We start from the raw sequence: 24615 nt of genomic DNA on the forward strand, positions 1-24615 counted from the left end.
ACCCAACTCGCTTTTCAAAGGTCTAGAAATGTACACATTTTGTGCTCTTGTAGGAAGCAATCACTCCCCCATTGCTGACTACAAATGATCTATAACTGGGCTAATAACGCACTAACTAGCAAAGGATATGAACAAATGTGCACACATGGCTACATGCAGCCCTCACTTTGATCTCAAAACAAGCCATATCCATATATGGCAATGGTCTATTTGCATATAGCTAGAGGACTCCTGATATCTCCAGGAGTGATTAGTATAATAGTTATCCTAGGCAATCAGCAATTAGTACAGGGAGGTGTGCCCTCCACCTCTGCTAGGCAATTAGCGGTAGTTCTTCAGTCTCCCCTGGTTTCTCAGTGGCAGCTGTAAGTGGCAGTCGTGTCAGTGGCGGTTTTGTTGCAAAACTAAGACCGTCGCCGAAACAAAGAAGGTGCTGTAGAGTTGTTCTGCTAAGTTATTCGAGGAAGGAAAGAGAGGAAGGCTCCACACCACACTCGAGTATCTTACCTAGTTATTTTCAGATTCTCATTTTGCTCTTTTGTAGCTTTGTCAACTATGTGTGTGTTTTCTATACCTGTTTGTTCCTCTCACTGTGGGCTTTACAGACGCTCTCCACCCCTTGGCTGCAACCCTTCTAATTTAGTGTACCCTGCGTGCACAACCCATGTGGAATTCCGGGTCTCTGGCAGCTTTTGGAACTGCAGATCTGCGGTCAAGAACGCAGAGCTCATCTCAGCCTATGCTGCCTTTCAATCCCTTGACTTTTTGGCCCTGACGTTGACATGGACCACCCCAGAGAACACTAATACTCCAGCTGCTCTTTCTTCATCTGACTATGTTTTCTCTCATAGTCCGAGAGCATCTGGTCGTCACGGTGGTGGCACAGGTCTACTCATTTCTCATAAGTGGAGATTTTCTCTTTTCTCACCTGTCCATCTCCTCATTTGAATTCTGTGCTGTCACTGTCACTTGTCCACTCGAGCTTAACATTGTCATCTATCGCCCACCAGGTGCCCTTGGAGAGTTCCTCAATGAGCTTGACACCTTGCTAAGCTCATTTCCAGACTCACCGCTCTTTGTACTTGGCGACTTCAACCTCCTGACGTCTGCCTTTGATTCATTTCTTTCCAACTCTCTCTTTCCCCTCCTTGGCTCTTTTGACCTCAACCTTTCCCAATCCCCTCCAACTCACAAGGCAGGCAATACACTTGACCTCATCTTTACTAGAGGCTGCTCTCCTACTAATATCACTGCAACCCCCCTCCAGGTCTCTGATCACTGCTTTGCTTCCTTTTCGGTCTCCCTCCTCCAACACTACCCATTCAGCCTCTACCCAGATGGTTATGTGCCGTCGCAATCTTAGCTCTCTCTCACTACTCTCTCCTATATCCTATCATCTCTCCCTTCTGCTAAATCCTTCTCACTCCTAAGTCTGCTTCTTCAACCCTACTCTCCTCCCTTTCCCCATCCTATGACTCGCACTGTCCCCTTTCCTCCCAGCTGGCTCGGCCCTCCCGCTCTGTGGCTGAGTGACTCATTGCGAGCTTTCAGAACAGGGCTGTTTGCAGCTGAGCAAAAATGAGGGAAAACTAAACTTCCGGAGGACCTATCATCCTTTCACTCCCTCCGCTCTACCTTCTATTCCTCTGTATCTGCTGCTAAAGCCAGTTTCTACCACTCTAAATTTCAAGCTTCTGCCTCTAACCCTTGGAAACTTTTCCCCACCTTCTCCTCCCTCCTTAATCCCCCTCTCCCTGCAGATGAAAAAAAGGTTGCCGACATCCGCTACTCATTCACTCAGCCTATTGAGTCCACTAGTCTCGCTCACACAGAGCTACCCTACGCCTTGACCTCTTTCTCCCCTCGCTCTTCAGATGACATCCTGCGACTAGTGAGGTCTGGCCGTCCAACAACCTGCCCGCTCGACCCCATCCCCTCCTCCAGACCATCTCTGGAGACCTTCTCCCATTCCTCACTTCCCTCAACAACTCATCCCTGACCACTGGCTGCGTCCCCTCTGACTTTAAAATGGCCAGAGCAGCTTCCCTCCTCAAGATACCAACACTCAACTCATCTGAGGTGAAAAACTATAGACCTGTATCCCTTTATTTTCTTTCCAAAACACTTGAGCGTACTGTCTCTGATCAACTTTCTCATTATCTCTCTCAGAACGATCTTCTTGACCCTAACCAGTCAGGCTTCAAGACGGATCACTCAACTGAGACTGCTCTTCTCTGTGTCATGGAGGCTCTCCGCACTGCCAAAGCTGACTCTCTCTCCTCATCCTCCTAGATGCCTTCGACACCGGGAACCATCAGATCCTCCTCTCCACCCTCTCAGGGCTCGGCGTCTCAGGCTCTGCACACTCTTGGCTTGCAGTAATCCAGATTGGGTCTGGACTACTGCAACTCGCTGTTGGATGGGCTCCCCGCTTGTGCCATCAAACCCCTAAAACGTATCCAGAATGCTGCAGCCCACCTGGTTTTCAACCTTCCCAAGTTCTCTCATGTCACCCTGCTCCTCTGCACACTCCACTGGCTTCCCGTCGAAGCTCGCATCCACTACAAGACCATGGTGCTTACAACAATATGCCATTTAGCAGACGCTTTTATCCAAAGCGACTTACAGTCATGCGTGCATAAATTTTTGTGTATGGGTGGTCCCGGGGATCGAACCCATACACAATAGCACGGCGCTTGTCCCTGGCGTTACAAGCGCCGTGCTATACCAGCTGAGCTACAGAGGACCACGGAATACCTACGGAATAGCAAGAGGAACTGCCCCTCCCTACCTTCAGGCTATGCTCAAACCCTACACCCCAACCCGAGCACTGTTCTGCCACCTCTGGTCTCTTGGCCCTCCCAACCCTACGGGAGGGCAGCTCCCGCTCAGCCCAGTCCAAGCCATTCTCTGTCCTGGCACCCCAATTGTGGAACCAGCTTCCCCCTAAAGCTAGGACAGCAGAGTCCCTGCATATCTTCAGAAAACATCTGAAACCCTACCTCTTCAAATAGTAGCTTCAATAATCCTCCTCCTTTAAAAATAAATAAAAAATAACTTAACCAGCACTTGCACAGCTCTGGCTCTACTGATAGCTACGTTATTGAGGAAAAATGTACTTTCTATGCCTGTGATATGTGGTTGTCCCACCTAGCTATCTTAAGATGAATGCACTAACTATAAGTCGCTCTGGATAAGAGTGTCTGCTAAATTACTAAAATGTAAAAATAGGCCTACTGCAGCTCTGATTGGTTATGGCGCACCGGTCTGTGTAGAGTACAGGCTAAGTCATGCGTGTCAATGCAATAGAATCCTACTCCGATGCGTTCTGCCTACTACAAAATATCTTCTATAGTTTGTTTTGTTTCGGTATGTTGCATTGAAAGTGGCTAATATTGCATTGATTCGATCACAATTCCCACAGTAAAGGGAAATGTTGATAGTGTTAACTAAAGGGAAAAACTCTAGAAAGTTGAGTGAAGTTCAATCTCGTGCTTCTCTGCGGGGGCTGATATTTCTTCTGCGTGGCAGTCCCAGGGGAGCTGCGCGCCGGCACACGTGCAGCGAATAGAGAATATTGCCTAGAATTAATTACAATAAGAGTTTAAAAGTTTTGCTTCCAAAAATTTTAATTAAGTATGATAGAAATCCGCTTTTCTGTGTTGGAATGGTGTGGGCGCACTCCAACAACAGAATGGTGTGGGCGTCTACCGGTTATTCATGTGAGTAGACCGCTGATTGGCCAGTTCAGCCAATGAGCCAACATGACATGTTCTATGAGGAAATAGCAAGCATTTTTTTTGAAACTGTCTGTTTGAGATATAAGTTGTAGGTGGGTTTTTTTAAGTGTTTTTTCTCAAATTTTTGCTTTGGCCACATACGAGTATAGGACGAGTCAACAACATTATTTGGGTATCAGTTAACAGGATATGCACTTTTAAAAGTGACATTTTCACTGGACAGTTACTTTAACTCAGAATTGAGGACAGGTAGTTTGTAATATTTCTGAACCACTACAGTCAGACTGATGAGACTATCAGCTTCTCTGATGGGAATGAAACATAGTGGGCTGGTTTCCCAGACACAGATGAAGCCTATTCCTGGAATAAAAAGTATCTTCAGAGGAGAAGCGCCATTGCTTATTAGTCTAGGAGCAGGTTTTGAAAATGTATGCACTCACTAACTAAATCGCTCTGGATTAGAGCGTCTGCTAAATGACTAAAATGTTTTAAAAAATATTTTGTTCCGCGAAAACGGGCATTAAAAGGAAACTCCACCCAAAAACTATTTTGGTATTTGTTTCATTAGTCCATTGTCGATATAGTCCCAAAATATTATGCATGTCAGCAATGAAGTTTTCAAGCCTGGAATAAAAAGTATCTTCAGAGGAGAAGCGCCATTGCTTTTAAAAAATCTGTGTATAGCTGTATTTTGAAAACTTGCATCATATGACGTAAAATGCATCACACCGGCTGTATTTCTGTATTTTGAAAGTTATACATCTTGAAAACGTGACTGCTGACATGCAAAATATTTTTGAGACTATCAACAATGGACTAATGAAACAAATATCAAAATATTAGTTTTGGGGTGGAATTTTCCTTTAATGTTGGAATCCGCATTAGAGGAAATAGCGCCACTGTTCATCCCCAGCACATGTTATTATATATATATATATATATATATATATATATATATATATATATATATATATATATATATATATTAGGGGGTAGATCAGCTTTAATCTTGCAGATAGAATTTAACTTCCATCAATGTAATTGTCTGCATCACTTCCAATCCCCCATATATTTTTTCCTCCGCAAAAAAACAAACAAAACTATAACATATATATAAACTCAGCAAAACAAGAAACGTCCACTCACTGTCAACTGCGTTTATTTTCAGCAAACTTAACATGTGTAAATATTTGTATGAACATAACAAGATTCAACAACAGACATAAACTGAACAAGTTCAACAGACATGTGACTAACAGAAATTGAATAATGTGTCCCTGAACAAAGGGGGGGGTCAAAATCAAAAGTAACAGTGTGGCCACCAGCTGCATTAAGTACTGCAGTGCATCTCCTCCTCATGGACTGCACCAGATTTGCCAGTTCTTGCTGCGAGATGTTACCCCACTCTTCCACCAAGGCACCTGCAAGTTCCCTGACATTTCTGGGGGGGGAATGGCCCCAGCCCTCACCCTCCGATCCAACAGGTCCCAGACGTGCTCAATGGGATTGAGATCCGGGCTCTTCGCTGGCCATGGCAGAACACTGACATTCCTGTCTTGCAGGAAATCACGCACAGAACGAGCAGTATGGCTGGTGGCATTGTCATGCTGGCGGGTCATGTCAGGATGAGCCTGTAGGAAGGGTACCACGAGGGAGGAGGATGTCTTCCCTGCAACGCACAGCGTTGAGATTGCCTGCAATGACAACAAGCTCAGTCCGATGATGCTGTGACTCACCACCCCAGACCATGACAGACCCTCCACCTCCAAATCGATCCCGCTCCAGAGTAAAGGCCTCGGTGTAACGCTCATTGTAGGTTGGGAGCTTTTGTGAAGGAGCACAGTTATGGCATATAGAAGAAAACCGGATGGACATCATGAAAATGATCGGAGAGGTTGAGAGTAGAAGTAGTTCAGGAGAAAGAACAAACAAAATGTAATTACTGTAAAATTGACTGTGTCCATAAAATGTAGATAGTGGGTATGGGCTGGAAGTAGAGGCCTAGGCGTTGTTGTTCACTAGTTTACTCCAAGTGGGGAAAGGGTGGCGGGGTTGGAAAGTAATAAAGGGGAATATTAATATTTTTTAAAAGGATATGTATGTATGTATGTATGTATGTATGTATGTATGTATGTATGTATGTATGTATGTATGTATGTATGTATGTATGTATGTATGTATGTATGTATGTATGTATGTATGTATGTATGTATATACAGTGGGGGAAAAAAGTATTTAGTCAGCCACCAATTGTGCAAGTTCTCCCACTTAAAAAGATGAGAGAGGCCTGTAATTTTCATCATAGGTACATGTCAACTATGACAGACAAAATGAGAATGTATTTTTCCAGAAAATCACATTGTAGGATTTTTAATGAATTTATTTGCAAATTATGGTGGAAAATAAGTATTTGGTCAATAACAAAAGTTTCTCAATACTTTGTTATATACCCTTTGTTGGCAATGACACAGGTCAAACGTTTTCTGTAAGTCTTCACAAGGTTTTCACACACTTGCTGGTATTTTGGCCCATTCCTCCATGCAGATCTCCTCTAGAGCAGTGATGTTTTGGGGCTGTCGCTGGGCAACACGGACTTTCAACTCCCTCCAAAGATTTTCTATGGGGTTGAGATCTGGAGACTGGCTAGGCCACTCCAGGACCTTGAAATGCTTCTTACGAAGCCACTCCTTCGTTGCCCGGGCGGTGTGTTTGGGATCATTGTCATGCTGAAAAGACCCAGCCACGTTTCGTCTTCAATGCCCTTGCTGATGGAAGGAGGTTTTCACTCAAAATCTCACGATACATGGCCCCATTCATTCTTTCCTTTACACGGATCAGTCGTCCTGGTCCCTTTGCAGAAAAACAGCCCCAAAGCATGATGTTTCCACCCCCATGCTTCACAGTAGGTATGGTGTTCTTTGGATGCAACTCAGAATTCTTTGTCCTCCAAACACGACGAGTTGAGTTTTTACCAAAAAGTTATATTTTGGTTTCATCTGACCATATGACATTCTCCCAATCCTCTTCTGGATCATCCAAATGCACTCTAGCAAACTTCAGACGGGCCTGGACATGTACTGGCTTAAGCAGGGGGACACGTCTGGCACTGCAGGATTTGAGTCCCTGGCGGCGTAGTGTGTTACTGATGGTAGGCTTTGTTACTTTGGTCCCAGCTCTCTGCAGGTCATTCACTAGGTCCCCCCGTGTGGTTCTGGGATTTTTGCTCACCGTTCTTGTGATCGTTTTGACCCCACGGGGTGAGATCTTGCGTGGAGCCCCAGATCGAGGGAGATTATCAGTGGTCTTGTATGTCTTCCATTTCCTAATAATTGCTCCCACAGTTGATTTCTTCAAACCAAGCTGCTTACCTATTGCAGATTCAATCTTCCCAGCCTGGTGCAGGTCTACAATGTTGTTTCTGGTGTCCTTTGACAGCTCTTTGGTCTTGGCCATAGTGGAGTTTGGAGTGTGACTGTTTGAGGTTGTGGACAGGTGTCTTTTATACTGATAACAAGTTCAAAACAGGTGCCATTAATACAGGTAACGAGTGGAGGACAGAGGAGCCTCTTAAAGAAGAAGTTACAGGTCTGTGAGAGCCAGAAATCCTGCTTGTTTGTAGGTGACCAAATACTTATTTTCCACCATAATTTGCAAATAAATTCATAAAAAATCCTACAATGTGATTTTCTGGATTTTTTTCTCAATTTGTCTGTCATAGTTGACGTGTACCTATGATGAAAATTACAGGCCTCTCTCATCTTTTTAAGTGGGAGAACTTGCACAATTGGTGGCTGACTAAATACTTTTTCCCCCCCCACTGTATATATATATATATATATATATATATATATATATATATATATATAAAAACATGGGGGATTGGAAGTGATGCAGACAATTACATTGATGGAAGTTACAATCTATCTGCAATATTAAGCTGATCTACCCCAAAAAAATCTAATTCCTTCGACGATCAACGCGAATCCGACCATCACCCCTGGTGAGACAAAACCGTGACTCGTCAGGGAAGAGCACTTTTTGCCAGTCCTGTCTGGTCCAGCGACGGTGGGTTTGTGCCCATAGGCGACGTTGTTGCCTGTGATGTCTGGTGAGGACCTGCCTTACAACAGGCCTACAAGCCCTCAGTCCAGCCTCTCTCAGCCTATTGCGGACAGTCTGAGCACTGATGGAGGGATTGTGCGTTCCTGGTGTAACTCGGGCAGTTATTGTTGCCATCCTGTACCTGTCCCGCAGGTGTGATGTTCGGATGTACCGATCCTGTGCAGGTGTTGTTACACGTGGTCTGCCACTGCGAGGACGATCAGCTGTCCGTCCTGTCTCCCTGTAGCGCTGTCTTAGGCATCTCACAGTACAGACATGGCAATGTATTGCCCTGGCCACATCTGCAGTCCTGATGCCTCCTTGCAGCATGCCTAAGGCACGTCCACGCAGATGAGCAGGGACCCTGGGCATCTTTCTTTGGTGTTTTTCAGAGTCAGTAGAAAGGCCTCTTTAGTGTCCTAAGTTTTTATAACTGTGACCTTAATTGCCTACCGTCTAAGCTGTTAGTGTCTTAACGACCTTTCCACAGGTGCATGTTCATTAATTGTTTATGTTTCATTGAACAAGCATGGGAAACAGTGTTTAAACCCTTTACAATGAAGAAGATATTTGGATTTTTACAAATTATCATTGAAAGACAGGGTCCTGAAAAAGGTTTATGGTCCAATAACATATTTAAAATCATCCATCTACCTTGCGGATCTGTTTGGACAATTTGCACATTCGGATCAAAATTACTGTTAATTAATATCATCACCCCTTTTGAGTTTCTTTGCCCATGGGAGAAGTATATTTCGCCCCCCCCCCCAGTCCTTTTTCCACACAACTTCATCTAAAATAGTTGAATGAGTTTCCTGTAAACAATAGATGTGTTCTTCTCTTTGAGCCATGTAAATATTCTTCTTCTTTTCTTATTATCTGCTAAGCCATTACAATTATAACTGACTATACTTATTTAACCATAATGAGATACAAGTTTCAAATCTATTTATCATAATATATGTTTGTAAATGTACCATTAAAAAGTACCATAGTGATTAAGTGTCCATATAGCTGTACCATGATATTTGCATTGCTACTAAGTAACCCTGTAATCGTTCTCCACTATTCCCCCCGCTAAAGCCCCTCCCAAGTTGGGTTGTCATCCCAGTGATCGGCAGACCACCCTCGTCCCCCCGGATCCCTAGGCCCCCCGAGAGGCCAGGACCCATCCTTCGAAAACAGCACACAGTGCCACCCACAAAACAGAAGCAGGTCAACCACCAAAAGCACTTCCAATGCTCTCACCTCAATATAGCTATTTAAAAAATATATATCTATTCAAATATCTTGCATATCTTAATTTCCATCATTATCAATTAATATGCGTAATAATGTTGGCAGTTCATGCAAAGGATTGTTACCTATAACCCGGATTGCCATTGCATTACATTTCTGTCAAGCAATTATTATTTTAGCAAACAATTATTGTGGTTCATCCTACAGTGAGGGGAAAAAAAGTATTTGATCCCCTGCTGATTTTGTACGTTTGCCCACTGACAAAAGACATGATCAGTCTATAATTTTAATGGTAGGTTTATTTAAACAATGAGAGACAGAATAACAAAAAAATCCAGAAAAACGCATGTCAAAAATGTTAGAAATTGATTTGCATTTTAATGAGGGAAATAAGTATTTGACCCCTCTGCAAAACATGACTTAGTACTTGGTGGCAAAACCCTTGTTGGCAATCACAGAGGTCAGACGTTTCTTGTAGTTGGCCACCAGGTTTGCACACATCTCAGGAGGGATTTTGTCCCACTCCTCTTTGCAGATCTTCTCCAAGTCATTAAGGTTTCAAGGCTGACGTTTGGCAACTCGAACATTCAGCTCCCTCCACAGATTTTCTATGGGATTAAGGTCTGGAGACTGGCTAGGCCACTCCAGGACCTTAATGTGCTTCTTCTTGAGCCACTCCTTTGTTGCCTTGGCCGTGTGTTTTGGGTCATTGTCATGCTGGAATACCCATCCACGACCCATTTTCAATGCCCTGGCTGAGGGAAGGAGGTTCTCACCCAAGATTTGACGGTACATGGCCCCGTCCATCGTCCCTTTGATGCGGTGAAGTTGTCCTGTCCCCTTGACATGCATTTTTCTGGATTTTTTTGTTGTTATTATGTCTCTCACTGTTCAAATAAACCTACCATTAAAATTATAGACTGATCATTTCTTTGTCAGTGGGCAAACGTACAAAATCAGCAGGGGATCAAATACTTTTTCCCCCTCACTGTATATTCTCCCTAACATCCTTACCCCCTTGCAACAGATGTGGGATACATACACACTCTTACACACTCAACCTCTTTCCTCCACAATCAACCATAATCTCAGATGCTCAACGGTTGTTACATCCCAGAGCCCAACTCAAGAAAGGACCGGATTTACGAATGCATTTACAGCTACAGCTGTTTGAGAAAGCATGCAAGATTTAGCGAAAAATTTAAAAAAAAAAAAGAGATTTGATTAACCTATGTCAAGTCCTAGGTGATGGTTATTGTTTTTGTTTATGAAATGGTGAAGCCTCCAGCGTCGTGCAAAAAAAGTGTAATACTCTGATGTTCTATCGCACGTACAATGATGTGCAATGATTTCAGAGGGGGGAAAAAAACATTGTTCATTGTTTGAAGTAATATCTTTGTTGTAATGTCACAAACCTGTCAGTTTCACCATTACTGATTCCATCTTTAACATGTCACTGTGGAGGAACATGTCAGATTGTAAAGCACTCAGATCCTAAGGCACATCCTGTAGCAGGCTGTTATCCTCTCTGTGTGTGAGGGGTTATATAATTGGTAGGGATTATGATAACAAGGAGAGGAGGAGAGCCTTACTGGGTAGGTGAAGAGGTCCACAGGCTGTCTGAAGGGTTCAGAGTCAGGGCCGTCCATCATACGCCGCAGCAGCTCCCGACACTGGCCCCGCCACGCACGCACGTCTAACACCACCCCACGCTTCTTAGGACTGGGATTGGCCCGCTGATAGTGGGAGAGCGTGAAGGTGTCCAGTTAGGTTGATACAGAAAAACACAGGAAAAGCGAGATCATGGGGAACAGGAAATACAGTCATAGCAACAGCAATGGATATTCCATGTTTGAGATGCATCCCTCCCTTACCCGTTGTCCGGTGGAGGTCCCTGGAGTGTCAGAGTCCATGTTCACCTCAGCAGTCTGCACACCAACACACAGACACATGTACTCTTAGTACTGAGTAATACACCACCAAGACAATTCAAACATCACGATGAACTCCTTTGAGGTGTACACACACACACATCTTCATGTCTCACCTCATCCTCTCCACTGCTCATCTCTGTCTTCACCTTGTGGTACAGATCTAAGATGTCTGTGCAGCTCTGGTCCCTGACAAAACCACACAACAACAAAACAGCTGGTCATATTCACAGTCAAAACTAAGTTCTTAATGAGTCAACGTTTCACACAGGGGAAATCTACACCATTCATTAAGCGCGATTTCAGGGGCACCTTACCCGATGTAGCAGAGGAGCACGTCAGTCATCACCTTAGCTGCTGCCACGATGGGGCTCTGGGGCTCGTTGAAAGTGCGGGCGTTGTGCTCGATGTAGCGCACCTCCCACATCAGAGCCGAGATCCGCCTAGGAGAGATGAACATCCCGAGGGGATAAGCTGAGTGAAAGTCATTGATCTCCTCAAACTGGCACATACCAAAGTCCAATTACAGCTGAGATACAATGGGGCTGACTGGAAGATTAGCAACAATTACAATTGGTTTGAAGGATTATTCCAGTGTGAGTGGTTGATCTGAGAGGGTGCTGTAATACTGCATGGTTTCAGGGTGCAGGCTGAGAGGCCAGTACTGACCTGTAGAAGCGGTTCTCCAGCCGTCTGCGGATGGTGCTGAGGTCAGTGGGGTAGGCCACCACAGTGCAGTAGAGAGGGTAGTCCCGCAGGTCCACTGGTGACGCAAACGCCTTGGCCAGGTCTACACAAACACAACACACTGATTAATCAATACCAAGCCATATCCAAGACCACTTCCAGTTACAATCAACTGCGAATTAAAATCAGGGTCACCCTTGGCTCAATTCATCCAATATGACAAGCAGGACTTCCTGTGTGGTAGCTGTGACCTACCCAGTGTGAGCAGCTCGTCGATGCCAAAGATGATCCTCTGGCAGTCCTCGTCCCGTGTGTGAGCCCCCCACTCCCCCTCCTGGGGGCTGTAGAGGCGAGCCTTCACCTCGTCCTCCGTCACTGCCACCCCGTCACCAACCTCCTCTGGCAACTCCGCTGGGGGAAGGAACACAATATGCCAGTCAGAGAGACCACATTGCGTCATTGGCTGGCTGCTCAGTTTCACTATCAATAACCTGATCTTACGTATCATACTAAATACAGAGACTGCATGTGTTATGTTAAGTGATTTTGAGTGTGCTAGCTAGGGGGATATTTCAATGTGTAAACTCTGGCTGCAAACTCAAATTGCATTATTACAGTAGATGATCTGAGATGGGTGAGGAGCCACTGATAGAAGCAGTGATACTAACCTTCATCAGGAATGGGCTCCATGTCCCAAGGGCTCATTTTCTCACTCTCACTATTATCCCACCTAGTCAAGAGAAATCACAACTTAACATTCAGTATCTTAAGACATATTTTCCACCTACTGGGTGTAAGCTATAGTATGAGCTATTGAGGCACACACTGCTGTACCACTTCAGACTGTGTAAGCTGAGGTCTAGAGTAGCAGGGTACACATTGACTCACTTGACAGTGTAGCACTGGAACAGACTGTCTGGGTACTCTGGCTGGAGTGGCTGTTGGTCCTCCACTGAGCCAAACCACCAGGCGTCATCGATGATGCTCCGGAAGCGCATACCTAGCAGGAACAAATCATGCTTGTTTCAGTACATGCTGGTCCGTGAATCACCAAACTTACAGAACACAGATTTATGGGAGCATGAACTGTAACGCTACATCCCACAGAACACAAACATGTGGGAGAGTGCACCACATTGCTCACATGGCACTCAAACAAAAAGGAGTGTAGGAGATAAACATGTAGGTGAGTGAACTGGGCACATCCTCTAACAGGCGTATGTTCTGCATGCTGGAGAGAGGCTAGCAGAGTGAAGCAACACTAACCTGTCTGCCAGTTGTGCTCTTTAGCTTCGTCATAGAACTGCTGGAGCACCAGGAAATCAATGACATCCGGCATGTCATGGTACCTGAGAGAACAAGGACATGTCATTCATTGCCATATTCTTTTCACACAAGAGAATAAAGATGGATGACTCACTTTAGGGAGAATGACTCATTTGTCATTTTGCCTGAGATGGGGTGCAGGAAGGCCAGTTTTAGGCAACAAAGGGTGGGGGGGCCCACCTCATACTTGATGCCAACCACCTTCACAGACTCCTGGTCCTGAACGATGAAAAAACAGACAAAGACTTTAAAATAAGAGAGAGGGGGGTGACAAGAGGAATAAAACACTAGGCCACATTAAGGATATGGGATCCATGAAGGACATACAAAATACATAAAATAACATATAGTAGACAAAGGAAGCAGTGTGAGTAAGTGTTGAGGGTTGGGCTTACCCTGAGGTTGAGCTTGTTCCAGGACTGTTTCTGAGGGTTGATGCTATAGGCCTTGGCCCTGCGCACTGCCCTGACATAGGCCTGGTGGCCCTGCCTGAAGTACATCAGCTGGTGAGCAATAGGAAGAGGAGGGTCATCACACAGGCCACAGTGTCTATCAACTATGACACAAACCTTGCACTATCAATATTAAACGAGGTACAGATTAAGCTCAAATGTCAAAATGTGAATATATTTTCTGGGGTACTCTGCTGGACCTCCTATGGCCCATCAGGCAGTAAGGTTCCTTACCTCATCACCCATCTGTGGCACAAAAGGAGAGCGGCGGGGGATGGTCTCCATGATCCAGGACGGGGGAAGCCATTCCTCCGCGTCACGGCCAGCCAGAGACAGAGACGAACTGGGTTTCTGAGCACAGATACGGGGTTAAACGGTCCGCATTATCACACATGCTAAGGCAATGGTACTTGCCCTCAGTCATTGGACCTCAGCACATAAACTAGCTAGAAGCACCATACTCTGTATAGCCAGTAACTGAGATACATCATTTCCAAGCAGCACGTTGGCTGCACCATTCCCTGCCCAATGCCCATGTCTCTACTGTACGTTCTGTGAGCTCACCTTCTGTTTGGTCTGCTTGGGCTTCTTTTTCTTCTCCTCTGCCTGCTTCCTCCTGGCCTCCTCTCCCTGGCCCTGGCCCTCCGCCTCCCCTTCCTCAGAGCTGCTGGAGCCACCGGGTGGCCGCACCTGCCTTCTGCTGGTCCGCTTGGGGGGTTGGAGGTTGATCCCTGCATCAGCTGTCCAATCAGAGTAATCACTGGAGGAGACACTGAGGGGGAGAAAAGTGATAAGGAAATGTGTATTTTGTTTTTGTTGGTTACATCGCAATTGTTTAGAAATTGTTCAAATTTGACCCTAATTAAAGATGTTTCATTTGAAAACCCATTCCATTGGGTTGTAGGTAGGGCTGTTGCGGTGACCGTATTACCGCCACACCGGCAGTCATGAGTCATGACCGCAGTAAAATTCTACATGACCGTTGAGTCACGGTAATCAACTCTTATGCACTCTGGACATACGTTAGTAGTACCCAACTCGATAACAATCATCAGGTCGCTAACGACCTGGTACTCAGGATTCTATTGTCCCTCTAACCACTGACATCCATGCAATAGAAAATCACATCAAACACATCATCAAAACAGTATGTGCTTTTAAAACACCTCACTGTGAATGATCAATTTGAAGAAAGAAGTTCAAACAACAGGTTGAAACTGAGTGGAAAACATGGTCGCTGTGGACGTTGTTTCAAAGCCTAACACAATGAAATGGGCAGGCTTTCTAAGGTAATGATTAATTCAGAACACACATATGCATATTAGAGATTATGCATATGCATAGTGCCCAAGCCTGAAAAAATTACTTAATTTAAATAATGATTGTGCAATTATACAATATATAGCTTATCGCATATCACATTGCAGAAAAACAAACAAATACATTTACATTTACATTTTAGTCATTTAGCAGACGCTCTTATCCAGAGCGACTTACAATACTGATTTAAGATATATTTGGTACAAAATGGGTCTAGCCTACATAAAATAAAAATCAGTTATAGTGAATTTGTATTTGACTTTGTATTGCCTAGTAATAACATTACTTTTAGCTACAGAATATCTTACCACCGTGCGTTTCCATCTCCTCCCCTCTCTCCTTCATTCATTTCTCCAGCACGCAGAGAGAGGGGCTGTCAATAGTTTAATGAAATTTGTTACGTTGTGATTTTTTTTTACTATCGATGTTCCGAACAGATTTCACTTGGTTTCCCAAATTAAGCACTAGGTAGCTGCAGGAAGAGTGTTGAAGAGCCCATGGCATAAAGTTTGGGTGGAATATCACCTGTCCCGCAGCAAAATAACAGGAGTAGCCTACCTGACATGAGTGAAAAATATACCGGAGGGAAAGTGGCCTCCATTCACTATTTGAGTGCATACGAATGGCATGTATTTTTGTCTTGCCCCTGTTCCTGCCCATTTGATGAATGGACCAATCTACATATTCTACATATGTACATATTAGTAAAGACAAGATTAAATTGAGAAAAGTCTGATAGGTGAAAATATGATCACTTAATGAGAGAACAGTGTATGCAGCCTGAAGCAAGGACTTTCTCAAATCATCAATAGTCTAGTCGCATCATGCATCCCATATATCTTTTGATTTCTAAGGCATTCTAAGGTTTCTATCATTTACAACTAAAGTTGCCAAATAACTAGAAATCGAGCATATAGGACCTGTTTCAAATCATCACTTTTACGCTCAACATAGCCTTCATATGCACACACTCGCTTTGGAATGGGAAAAATATCCTTTATTTTATTCAGCTAAGTTCAATTATATTCTTACTATAAAATCATATAATATAAAATAATGGCACGGGACTTATAAGCATATTTTGTCAGCTAAATGAACAAGCCTACAGCCTATGGCATGGAGCATAGCCAGATAACATACAGTAGGCCTACTCATATTCTGTTCTTCTGAAATACATTTTCTTCATATCATAATGTTTCTTTAGACCTACCTACAACAAATAATGGATTTATTGTGATGTGTATATTCAATTGATTTATTATACTTTTTTTAAATGTAGATGTTCCAAAGGCTCACATCAGCAGCTTGTATGCATGGAGGCCTGGAGATGCTAAACGCGTTTATGTTAATTAACAGACAATTACCGTGAGACCTGCAGCATGACAATAACCGGCTGACAGAATGTCATGACCGCCACTGCCCTAGCTGGAGGTAGAATATGTTTTAATTAGAGGGGAAGAAAACACAAAATAAATAACATCTCAGCCAGGTCGGATATAAAAGTTTATGTAAAATATCATACAGCTATTAGATCTAGCCTACTTCTTATCCATGTTCAACATGAACTAGTCACAAGCTGCTACTGTACTAGAATTGGGATAATTTGCTTTAATCTTTTGACCTGAGAACTACAACAAAAACAGTAGCTAATTGGAATGGAAGTTCTGATTAAAATAATTGTGTTGAATGTAGAGTAGAGGCATTCAGCCATGGAATTCTACACATTCTCGTTTGGTTAGCTAGCTAGCTAACGTTAGCATAACTGGCTAGTTTTGCTGTTATCTAAAGAAACGCCTGGGAAAGTGTTTATGGTTGAACTTTGACTGTTTAGGAGATGGTAGACATTTACCTGGAACTGCTGTCACTCTGCCACTGTGCTTCCCCATCAGAGGAAGCATCACTGGCTTCTGCCTGCTCCTCTGCCTGTAGACACATTGGAACATGATTAGACCTCCTCTAACATGACAACACCAAGGCCTCTGCTACTTCAAGAACAACAGACTACAACCACCCCCACCTCTCCATTGCTGTCTGAGTCCATCTGGCTGTCAGAGTTCCTCCCCCTATCCACAGGGCGGCGATCTCTTGCTGAGCGGGTCTGGTACGCTGGTGCAGGCCTGGTCTGCTTCTTCTTCCTCTGGGTCTGCCGCAGGGAGCGCTTGCATGGAGCCTGCTCCTCAGTCTACAGGGGGGAAGGGGTGAGAAGTCGTTAAATGATAGAAAAGAAAGTAAAGCTATTGGTATAAATCAACAAAGGGAAGGGGGACATTTGTTCTGAAAGAGATAGAGAGCTGTGGGACAGTAGTGTAGAGACTCACCTTAGGAGCACTGGGTACAGGTTTCCTCCTCCTCTCTGTGTTGTAGAGGGAACATTCCACCTCACCTTTGGCCCGCCTGGTCTCCTCCATCACCCTACACAACACAAACACACAGCTTCAGTCAGCCACTGGGTGATATCTACCAAGGCAATCTTACAAACAGTCCTAGGCACATCATTAAGAGGATGGAAATAATGGTTAGAACATAAGGTTCAAGGCCATCTCAGGTAGGCTCTCTGGTTAGTTAGCCAGTTAGTCAGTCTCACCGGAGGACCCCTTGCTGGACCTCGTTGACAACCACTCTCCTGCTCCAGGCCAGCAGGTCCCTCTCCGTGGCCATCTGACTGCGAGGGGCATTGTGGTGCATCTGACGCACACCCTCCACCTGACCACTCCTCCTCAGGCCCACATTAGGGGGTGATCCCACTACCTCGAATCCCTCAACAGCTGCAAATGAGGGAAAACAGAGTATACATACAACTTTCATTTAGTTTAGTTTATTAATTCGACCATTTAAAAAAACAAGCACACATAAAACTTGAAAAAGCCATACATGCACATTAGCAAAATCATTGAGGATAACACACAATAAAGTCTGGGACTTATTTCCATTGTGGTCTTCTTGAAACAAGATGGCTAGACAAGATCGAACACGGTTGAAAACATCTGAAATCCAATAAGAAGATTCAAGGGGCATCCCTGTATGTACACTGAACACAAATATAAAATGCAACATGTAAAGCGCTGGTCCCATGTTTGAGGAGCTAAAATAAAAGATTGAAATGTTCCATATGCACAAAAAGCTTATCTCTCTCAAATTGTGTGCACAAACGTGTTTACATCCCTGTTAGTGAGTATTTCTCCTGACAGGTGTGGCATATCAAGAAGCTGATTTAAACAGCATGATCATTACACAGGTGCACCTTCTGCTGGGGACAGTAAAAGGCCACTAAAATGTGCAGTTTTGTCACACAACACAATGCCACAGATGCCTCAAGTTGAGGGAGCGTGCAAATGGCATGCTGACTCCAGGAATGTACACCAGAACTGTTTGAATGTTCATTTCTCTACCATAAGCCGCCTGTCATTTTAGAGAATTTGGCAATACATCCAACCGACCTCCATATCCGGCTTCTTCACCTGCAGGATCGTCTGAGACCAACCACCCGGACAGCTGATGAAACTAAGGAGTATTTCTGTCTGTAATAAAGCCCTTTTGTGGGGAAAAATTCATTCTGATTGGCAGGGCCTGGCTCCCCAGTGGATGGGCCTATGCCATCCCAGGCCCACCAATAGCTGCGCTCCTGCCCAGTCATGTGAAATCCATAGATTAGGGCCCAATTAATTTATTTCAATTGACTGATTTCCTTATATAAACTGTAACTCAGTAAAATCTTTGAAATTGTTGCATGTTGCGTTTATATTTTTGTTCAGTATAAATTCATTAGGCCCTAACCTATAGATTGCACATTACTGGAAATACAGATAGGCATAGGTTGGTCACAGATACCTTTACAAAAAAAAGTAGGGGTGTGGATCAGATAACCAGTCCGTATCTGGTGTGACCACTATTTGCCTCATGCAGCGCGACACATCTCCTTCACATAGGCTGTTGATTGTGGCCTGTGGAATGTTGTCCCACTCCTCTTCAATGGCTGTGCGAAGTTGCTGGATATTGGCGGGAACTGGAACACGAGGTCGATAAAGAGCATCCCAAACATTCTCAATGGGTGACGTCTGGTGAGTATGCAGGCCATGGAAGAACTGGGACATTTCAGCTTCCAAAAATTGTTGTGTACAGATCCTTGCGACTGGGCCGTGCATTATCATGCTGAAACATGAGGTGATGGCGGCGAATTAATGGCACAACAATGGGCCTCAGGATCTCGTTGTCACGGTATCTCTCTGCACATTCAAATTGCCATCGATAAAATGCAATTGTGTTCGTTGTCCGTAGCTTATGCCTGCCCTTACCATAACCCCACCTCCACCATGGGGCACTCTGTTCACAACATTTACATAATCAAACAGCTGTCCGGGTGGCTGGTCTCAGACTATCCTGCATTTAAAGAAGCCGGATGTGGAGGTCCTGGGCTGGCGTGGTTACATGTGGTCTGCGGTTGTGAGGCCAGTTGGACGTACTGCCAAATTCTCTAAAACGACGATGGATGCGGCTTATGGTAGAGACATGAACATTACATTTTTTGGGAACAACTCTGGTGGGCATTCCTGCAGTCATCATGCCATTTGCACGTTCCCTCAAAACTTGAGACATCTGTGTTGCATTGTGTTGTGACAAACCTGCACATTTTAGAGTGGCCTTTTATTATCCCCAGCACAAGGTGCACCTGTGTAATGATCATTCTGTTTAATCAGCTTCTTGATATGCCACACCTGTCAGGTGGATAGATTATCTTGGCAAAGGAGAAATGCTCACTAACAGGGATGTAAACAAATTTGCGCACCAAATTTGAGAGAAATAAGCTTTTTGTGCGTATGGACAATTTCTGGGATATTTTATTTCAGCTCATGAAACATGGGACCAACACTTTACATGTTGCGTTTATATTTCTGTTCAGTATAAATATGGTTATATGAGACTGACACGTACCCCCCTCTCCTTCTGGCACTCCATTTTGGTCCTGCCTCTCATCCGGCTGGTTCTGCAACTGTCTGATCAGGACATCCAATGGGCTTTCTCCGTGACCCTCCTCCGCCGTTTGCTGGCCGATCACCTGCTCCACCACCTCACCATCACCTAAGCAACAGAGAAGTAGGTTAGAAATCCCAACTTTATTCACATTTTAATTCCAAAGCCAGGTAAATAATTATTGTTGAAACCACTAAGAAGCGTTGGTAAGGATGTTTACCGTTGGCCATGTAGCCAAGCTGGGGCACCAGATGCTCATCCTTGCAGCTCTCCCTGCCGGGCACCAGGCGCTGGTAGTGGGTGGGGTGGGGGTTCCCGTCCACATCCACCAGGAAGGGAGGGGGCATAAGGTGGGGCGCCTGCTGGGTCTGCTCATCCAGGACAAAGTTATTGGCGTCTCGGATCAGCGGCCGGAAGTCAGTGTGGAAGAACATTTGGTCAGGAATCTGGAGGAGGGAAATGGAGGAAGAAGAGATTTGTTATTCTGTGTAACATTTTCTCTTTACAAACATTACGATAACATGTAACTTACACATCTTTATCCAAACAAGCAACGTGTAGCGGTCTGAGACTTACCTTCTCATAGGGTCTGCTGCAGCCGAAGCCAAAGATGAGCAGGTGGCCATGGGAGTCAGTGCAGGCAAAATGCTGTCCATCAGCTGAGAACTTACAGTCAAACACAGCTCCGTGGCCTTGGCCCTCAATCTGAGACAGAAAGGCATGTATGAATGTCTGCCAGGGTGAAACAAGTATGCCACCAACACAGTCACCATGTAATCCATATCCAGTAGTCAGTCTCTCACCATGTTGAAGAAGTTGCGGATCTTGGATCCCTTGGAGAGGTCCCACATGTAGATGTTGCCATCGTGGCCGGCAGAGAGCATGATGCGGTGGTCAAAGGGGTGGGCCTCCAGGACAAACACCTCATCATCATGACCCTGGAGGAGGAACAACACATTCAGTCCTAACAGGTCTTACTTGAAGAGACCAGAAACACTACAAAGATATACAGGTAACTGCCAAAACAAAAGAAACACTTGAGTAAATGAGGGATACGAAGTATATTGAAAGCAGGTGCTTCCTCACGTGTGGTTCCTGAGTTAATTAAGCAATGAACATCCAATCATGCTTATGGTCATGTGTAAAAATTCCCAGTTGCCCATTATTTTGGCTACCATGGCTAGAAGAGATGTCAGTGACTGAAAGAGATTCTGGAGTGGCGCCTGAGACAGCGTTTTCCACCACCATCAACAAAACATCAAATAATGGCATTTCTCGTGGAAGAAGGGTGTCACATCCCTCCAATAGAGTTCCAGATACTTGTAGAATCTATGCCCAGGCGCATTGAAGGTGTTCTGGCAGCTCATGGTGGCCCAATGCCCTATTAAGACACTATGTTGGTGTTTCCTATATTTTGGCAGTTACCTGTATCTAGTGTTTGAATTATATTTATTGTATGTATATGAACACAAGACAGCTTTATGCCTTTCTACAGAGCCAAAGGTCTTTAGCCGTTTGTGGAGAAGACCAACAGGAGATAGACATCTACTCACAGACAGCACATGCAGCAGCTGACCCGTGGTGGAGCTCCACACTTTGAGCAGGTAGTTAGAGACCGCTGTGACGACAGTGCGGTCACCACGGTCCCAGGCCACCATTGTCGGCACCAGCTTGGTCTTGTCCTCACCATTCACAACAGCAGTCCTGTGACAATTTCATACGTTAAATACATGCTAACCACTTACTAATGAGACATAAACCCATTTACTGCTGCACATACGGCAATGCTGCTGCACAGACGTCAATTCTGGACACCATTGCAGCTGGACAGCATTGTCTTACCCTGGCAGTCTAGTGGCTATGTCCAGAGTAATGCTCTTCCACTCCTGCTGCTGGTAATGCCATATCCTGGCTGTGCCGTCACGACTACCACTCACAAACCTTAGGCTGGGAACAGACACAGCAGTTAGAGGCCACACAGCAACAAATCAAAATAGTTTTATCTAAGTAAAGAGACAATTGCACACACTAACCTGTAACTGTTGTTACAAAACTGGACCACCACAACTTTGTCCTGGAAGAAGAGAGGTAGGAGTTAACAAAAGGAGCAGTGAGAAACAAACTATGAACAGTGCAAGTGCTCTGTGATCGATTCTTCCGTCTCTCTCTCTCGCGCCCTCTCTTGCTCTTTTCTCCTCTTATCTCGCTCGCGCTCCATCTCTGTTCTTCTCTGCTCCGTGTCTTACCATGTGAGCATCCAACTCAGAGAGCTTCATGGGTGTTTCAGAGCCGAGGTAATACACCCTGATTACATGATCCGTGCTGCCTGTAGCCAGGAACATCCCACCTGATTCAAAGAGCAACGGAACAACAGCTAAGTTCATTAAACTAACAAACAGATCTAGTTATGTGGCTTTGTGAAAACTTGCCTTGTTCAAATAGTCAAATAGTAAATAATCCCATAATTCTGTGAAAAGGTGAAGTGGAATAAATGTAATGTAAAGCATGTTGTTTATTAGTGGCCACCTACCACAGCTGAAGGAGGAAGTGGAGATCTGGACCCCAGGCCTTGACCGCTCAATGAACTTGACTGGCCGGTCACTGAGGAGGAATCAGAATGCAACACAGGTTAGGTTCACCTAGACCACAAAACAACTGATCTGTTGAAAATAAAGAAACCATCGCATTCTCATCCCACCGTTTTGCCTCAGACAAACTCTGCTGTCCAACACTTACACAAACTTCATGCTGAGCGAGTGCCATTGCCAGAAACACACCATGCCGTCTGCTCCGGTGGAGGCCAGGTACCGCATTGGTCCTTTAACCGCTGGACAAAACTGAGGAGGACAGGGGGTGTCACACACACTAACATTTCTCAAGCAGAAAGTGTCACAAAATGGCACTCAAAAACCAACAGGTTTCATGCAAGATATTTTACATGGCAGAAGGTAAATGTAATGAATATTGAAGGGTATAACTAGGTTCTTATTGCTTAGTCCTGAGGGTTGTTCTGACCTGTATGGAGGTGATTGAAGCTGCATGGCCCTGCAGCACAGTGATTGGGGCGCAGGTGCGCAGGCACCACACTCTGATGATCTTGTCACAGCTGGCCGAGGCGATTAGCGTGTTGTCGTAGTTCACCGCCATGTCGGAGATCTCGGCCGCGTGGCCACGCAGGGTGGACAGCAGCCGGCCATCATCTGTGGACCAGATCTTTACCAGACAGTCATCAGAACCCTGGAAGGAGAGGGGTCACGATGAGACACCAGCTGCATTGAGACTGACACACTTCAGAGGGAACTGACAACAACTGTCTTTGGTATTCCTTCTCTCCTCTTTTGTCAGACTCTTACCGTAAATATCCGTCTGCCACTGCGGTCGAAGGCCACACAGTACACAGAGGACAGGTGGCCCAGGATGCGCCTGTGCATCTTCACATGCTGGTAGGTGTAGGATGGCAGAGCATGGCCGAAGCGGGCAGTGCCAGTAGTCTGGCGAGCACCCATGATGGACACTAGACGGCGAGAGTACAGGTCAGTTGAGCAGAGGTAAAATAATTGACACACACTTAAATATGTATTGTTTTGTAGTGTTACCAATATTTTACGGGTTTCAGGAATATGTTTATTAAAGGGATACTGCGAGATTCAATTAATTTACTTACCCAGAGTCAGATGAACTCGTGGACACTAATTTTATGTCTCTGCGTGCAGTATGAAGGAAGTTAGAACGTACCTTTGCTAGCGTACCTGTAGACTTCCAGTGATTGTAGCTAATGCTAGTTAGCATTGGCTCGCGAAACTACCTCTAACTTCCTTCATACTGCACGCAGAGACATAAAAATGGTATCCACGAGTTCATCTGACTCAGGCTTAATTGCCAGAATTTCACAATTTTCCTTTTAAAAGCGCATCTTACGAATGCTGGGGGGCTTCCCAAAGCTGACTGGTGGTTCTGGGGGGCGACCCCGGTGGAGCGCAGCAACAGCAGTTCCACTCCATTCTGTGTGGCAACAACCTGACAGACAGAAAAGAAGGCATGGTTCTAAAGCATTACAGACTGTATGACCTGGGAGTCTGACATTAATACTGCATCTGTGTAACCAAATACCTATGTAGGGATTATGACATCAGTTAGTCTTTGATGCCGAGAGAAAGAAAGAGAGAGAGAAACAGTGAAGAGACGAGGGCTCACTTTTAGCTGTGCGAAGCAAAGACTGCCTTCCCAAGCCCAGGAGGGTCTGGACCCCAGGAACACTAGGTGGGGCCTCCTTGTCTATGAGAGGACCTATCTGCTGGCATACTCTCAGCAGGTAGTCTGCAGGGATGTGCTGGTTCAAGATCACCTGTGGACACATCAGGGAAAACAGTCATCATATAGACCTGTGTGAGTGGAATCGGTAGTGAAACGTCATCAAAGCAACATCAATATACGGAATATGTGACCATATCCCTAGCCACTTAGATATCTTACATTTACAACCTACATGTCAATACAGTGAAGACTGTAGATGTCTGTAGACATCAGTTAGATGTTATGTTCTGTCCGTAAAACAGACACTGGGTAGGTCAGAAAGTGGAGTGTGAGCACAAAATATGCTACACCAATTTAAGGCCTCTTTACACCAGAGCTGGGGTCAATTCGAATGGAAGGCAGTCAATTCAGGAAGTAAACTTAAATAATTCAAAATGTGAAAAAACAGCATCCATTTTAAATTACTTCAATAAACTGAGGAGTAGATGCTATTTATTTCAAAAGGTTTTCAATTTTGGAATTTTAAATAAAAATCAGTTCCTGAATTGACTGCCTTCAACTCGAATAGACCCCAGCCCTGCATTACACTTCACTACT

At 44.8% G+C, this 24615-nt stretch overlaps 1 protein-coding gene across 1 annotated transcript in view; it reads right to left on the minus strand.

Annotated features, from left to right (window-relative positions):
* LOC311142466 (bromodomain and WD repeat-containing protein 3-like) overlaps positions 1–24615 on the minus strand; it is a 33365-nt gene that overhangs the window by 5822 nt on the left and 2928 nt on the right. Inside the window, exons 5-35 of the mRNA XM_084178114.1 lie at positions 23959–24109; positions 23683–23781; positions 23118–23278; positions 22780–23001; positions 22501–22601; positions 22295–22365; positions 22011–22111; positions 21798–21838; positions 21607–21711; positions 21318–21468; positions 20568–20702; positions 20341–20469; positions 19985–20210; positions 19726–19872; positions 17381–17561; positions 17115–17208; positions 16814–16978; positions 16646–16719; positions 14041–14248; positions 13711–13827; positions 13420–13527; positions 13119–13243; positions 12965–13047; positions 12587–12698; positions 12367–12428; positions 11954–12109; positions 11681–11801; positions 11329–11454; positions 11128–11200; positions 10955–11008; positions 10673–10816 (exon numbers count right to left, since the gene is read on the minus strand). Of these exons, the coding sequence (XP_084034240.1) occupies positions 10673–10816; positions 10955–11008; positions 11128–11200; positions 11329–11454; positions 11681–11801; positions 11954–12109; positions 12367–12428; positions 12587–12698; positions 12965–13047; positions 13119–13243; positions 13420–13527; positions 13711–13827; positions 14041–14248; positions 16646–16719; positions 16814–16978; positions 17115–17208; positions 17381–17561; positions 19726–19872; positions 19985–20210; positions 20341–20469; positions 20568–20702; positions 21318–21468; positions 21607–21711; positions 21798–21838; positions 22011–22111; positions 22295–22365; positions 22501–22601; positions 22780–23001; positions 23118–23278; positions 23683–23781; positions 23959–24109 (3843 nt within the window). The remainder of the gene's footprint in view (positions 1–10672; positions 10817–10954; positions 11009–11127; positions 11201–11328; positions 11455–11680; positions 11802–11953; positions 12110–12366; positions 12429–12586; positions 12699–12964; positions 13048–13118; positions 13244–13419; positions 13528–13710; positions 13828–14040; positions 14249–16645; positions 16720–16813; positions 16979–17114; positions 17209–17380; positions 17562–19725; positions 19873–19984; positions 20211–20340; positions 20470–20567; positions 20703–21317; positions 21469–21606; positions 21712–21797; positions 21839–22010; positions 22112–22294; positions 22366–22500; positions 22602–22779; positions 23002–23117; positions 23279–23682; positions 23782–23958; positions 24110–24615) is intronic.

This window comes from Coregonus lavaretus (genome assembly GCF_964263955.1).
Source record: "Coregonus lavaretus genome assembly, chromosome: 15".
NCBI lineage: Eukaryota > Metazoa > Chordata > Actinopteri > Salmoniformes > Salmonidae > Coregonus > Coregonus lavaretus.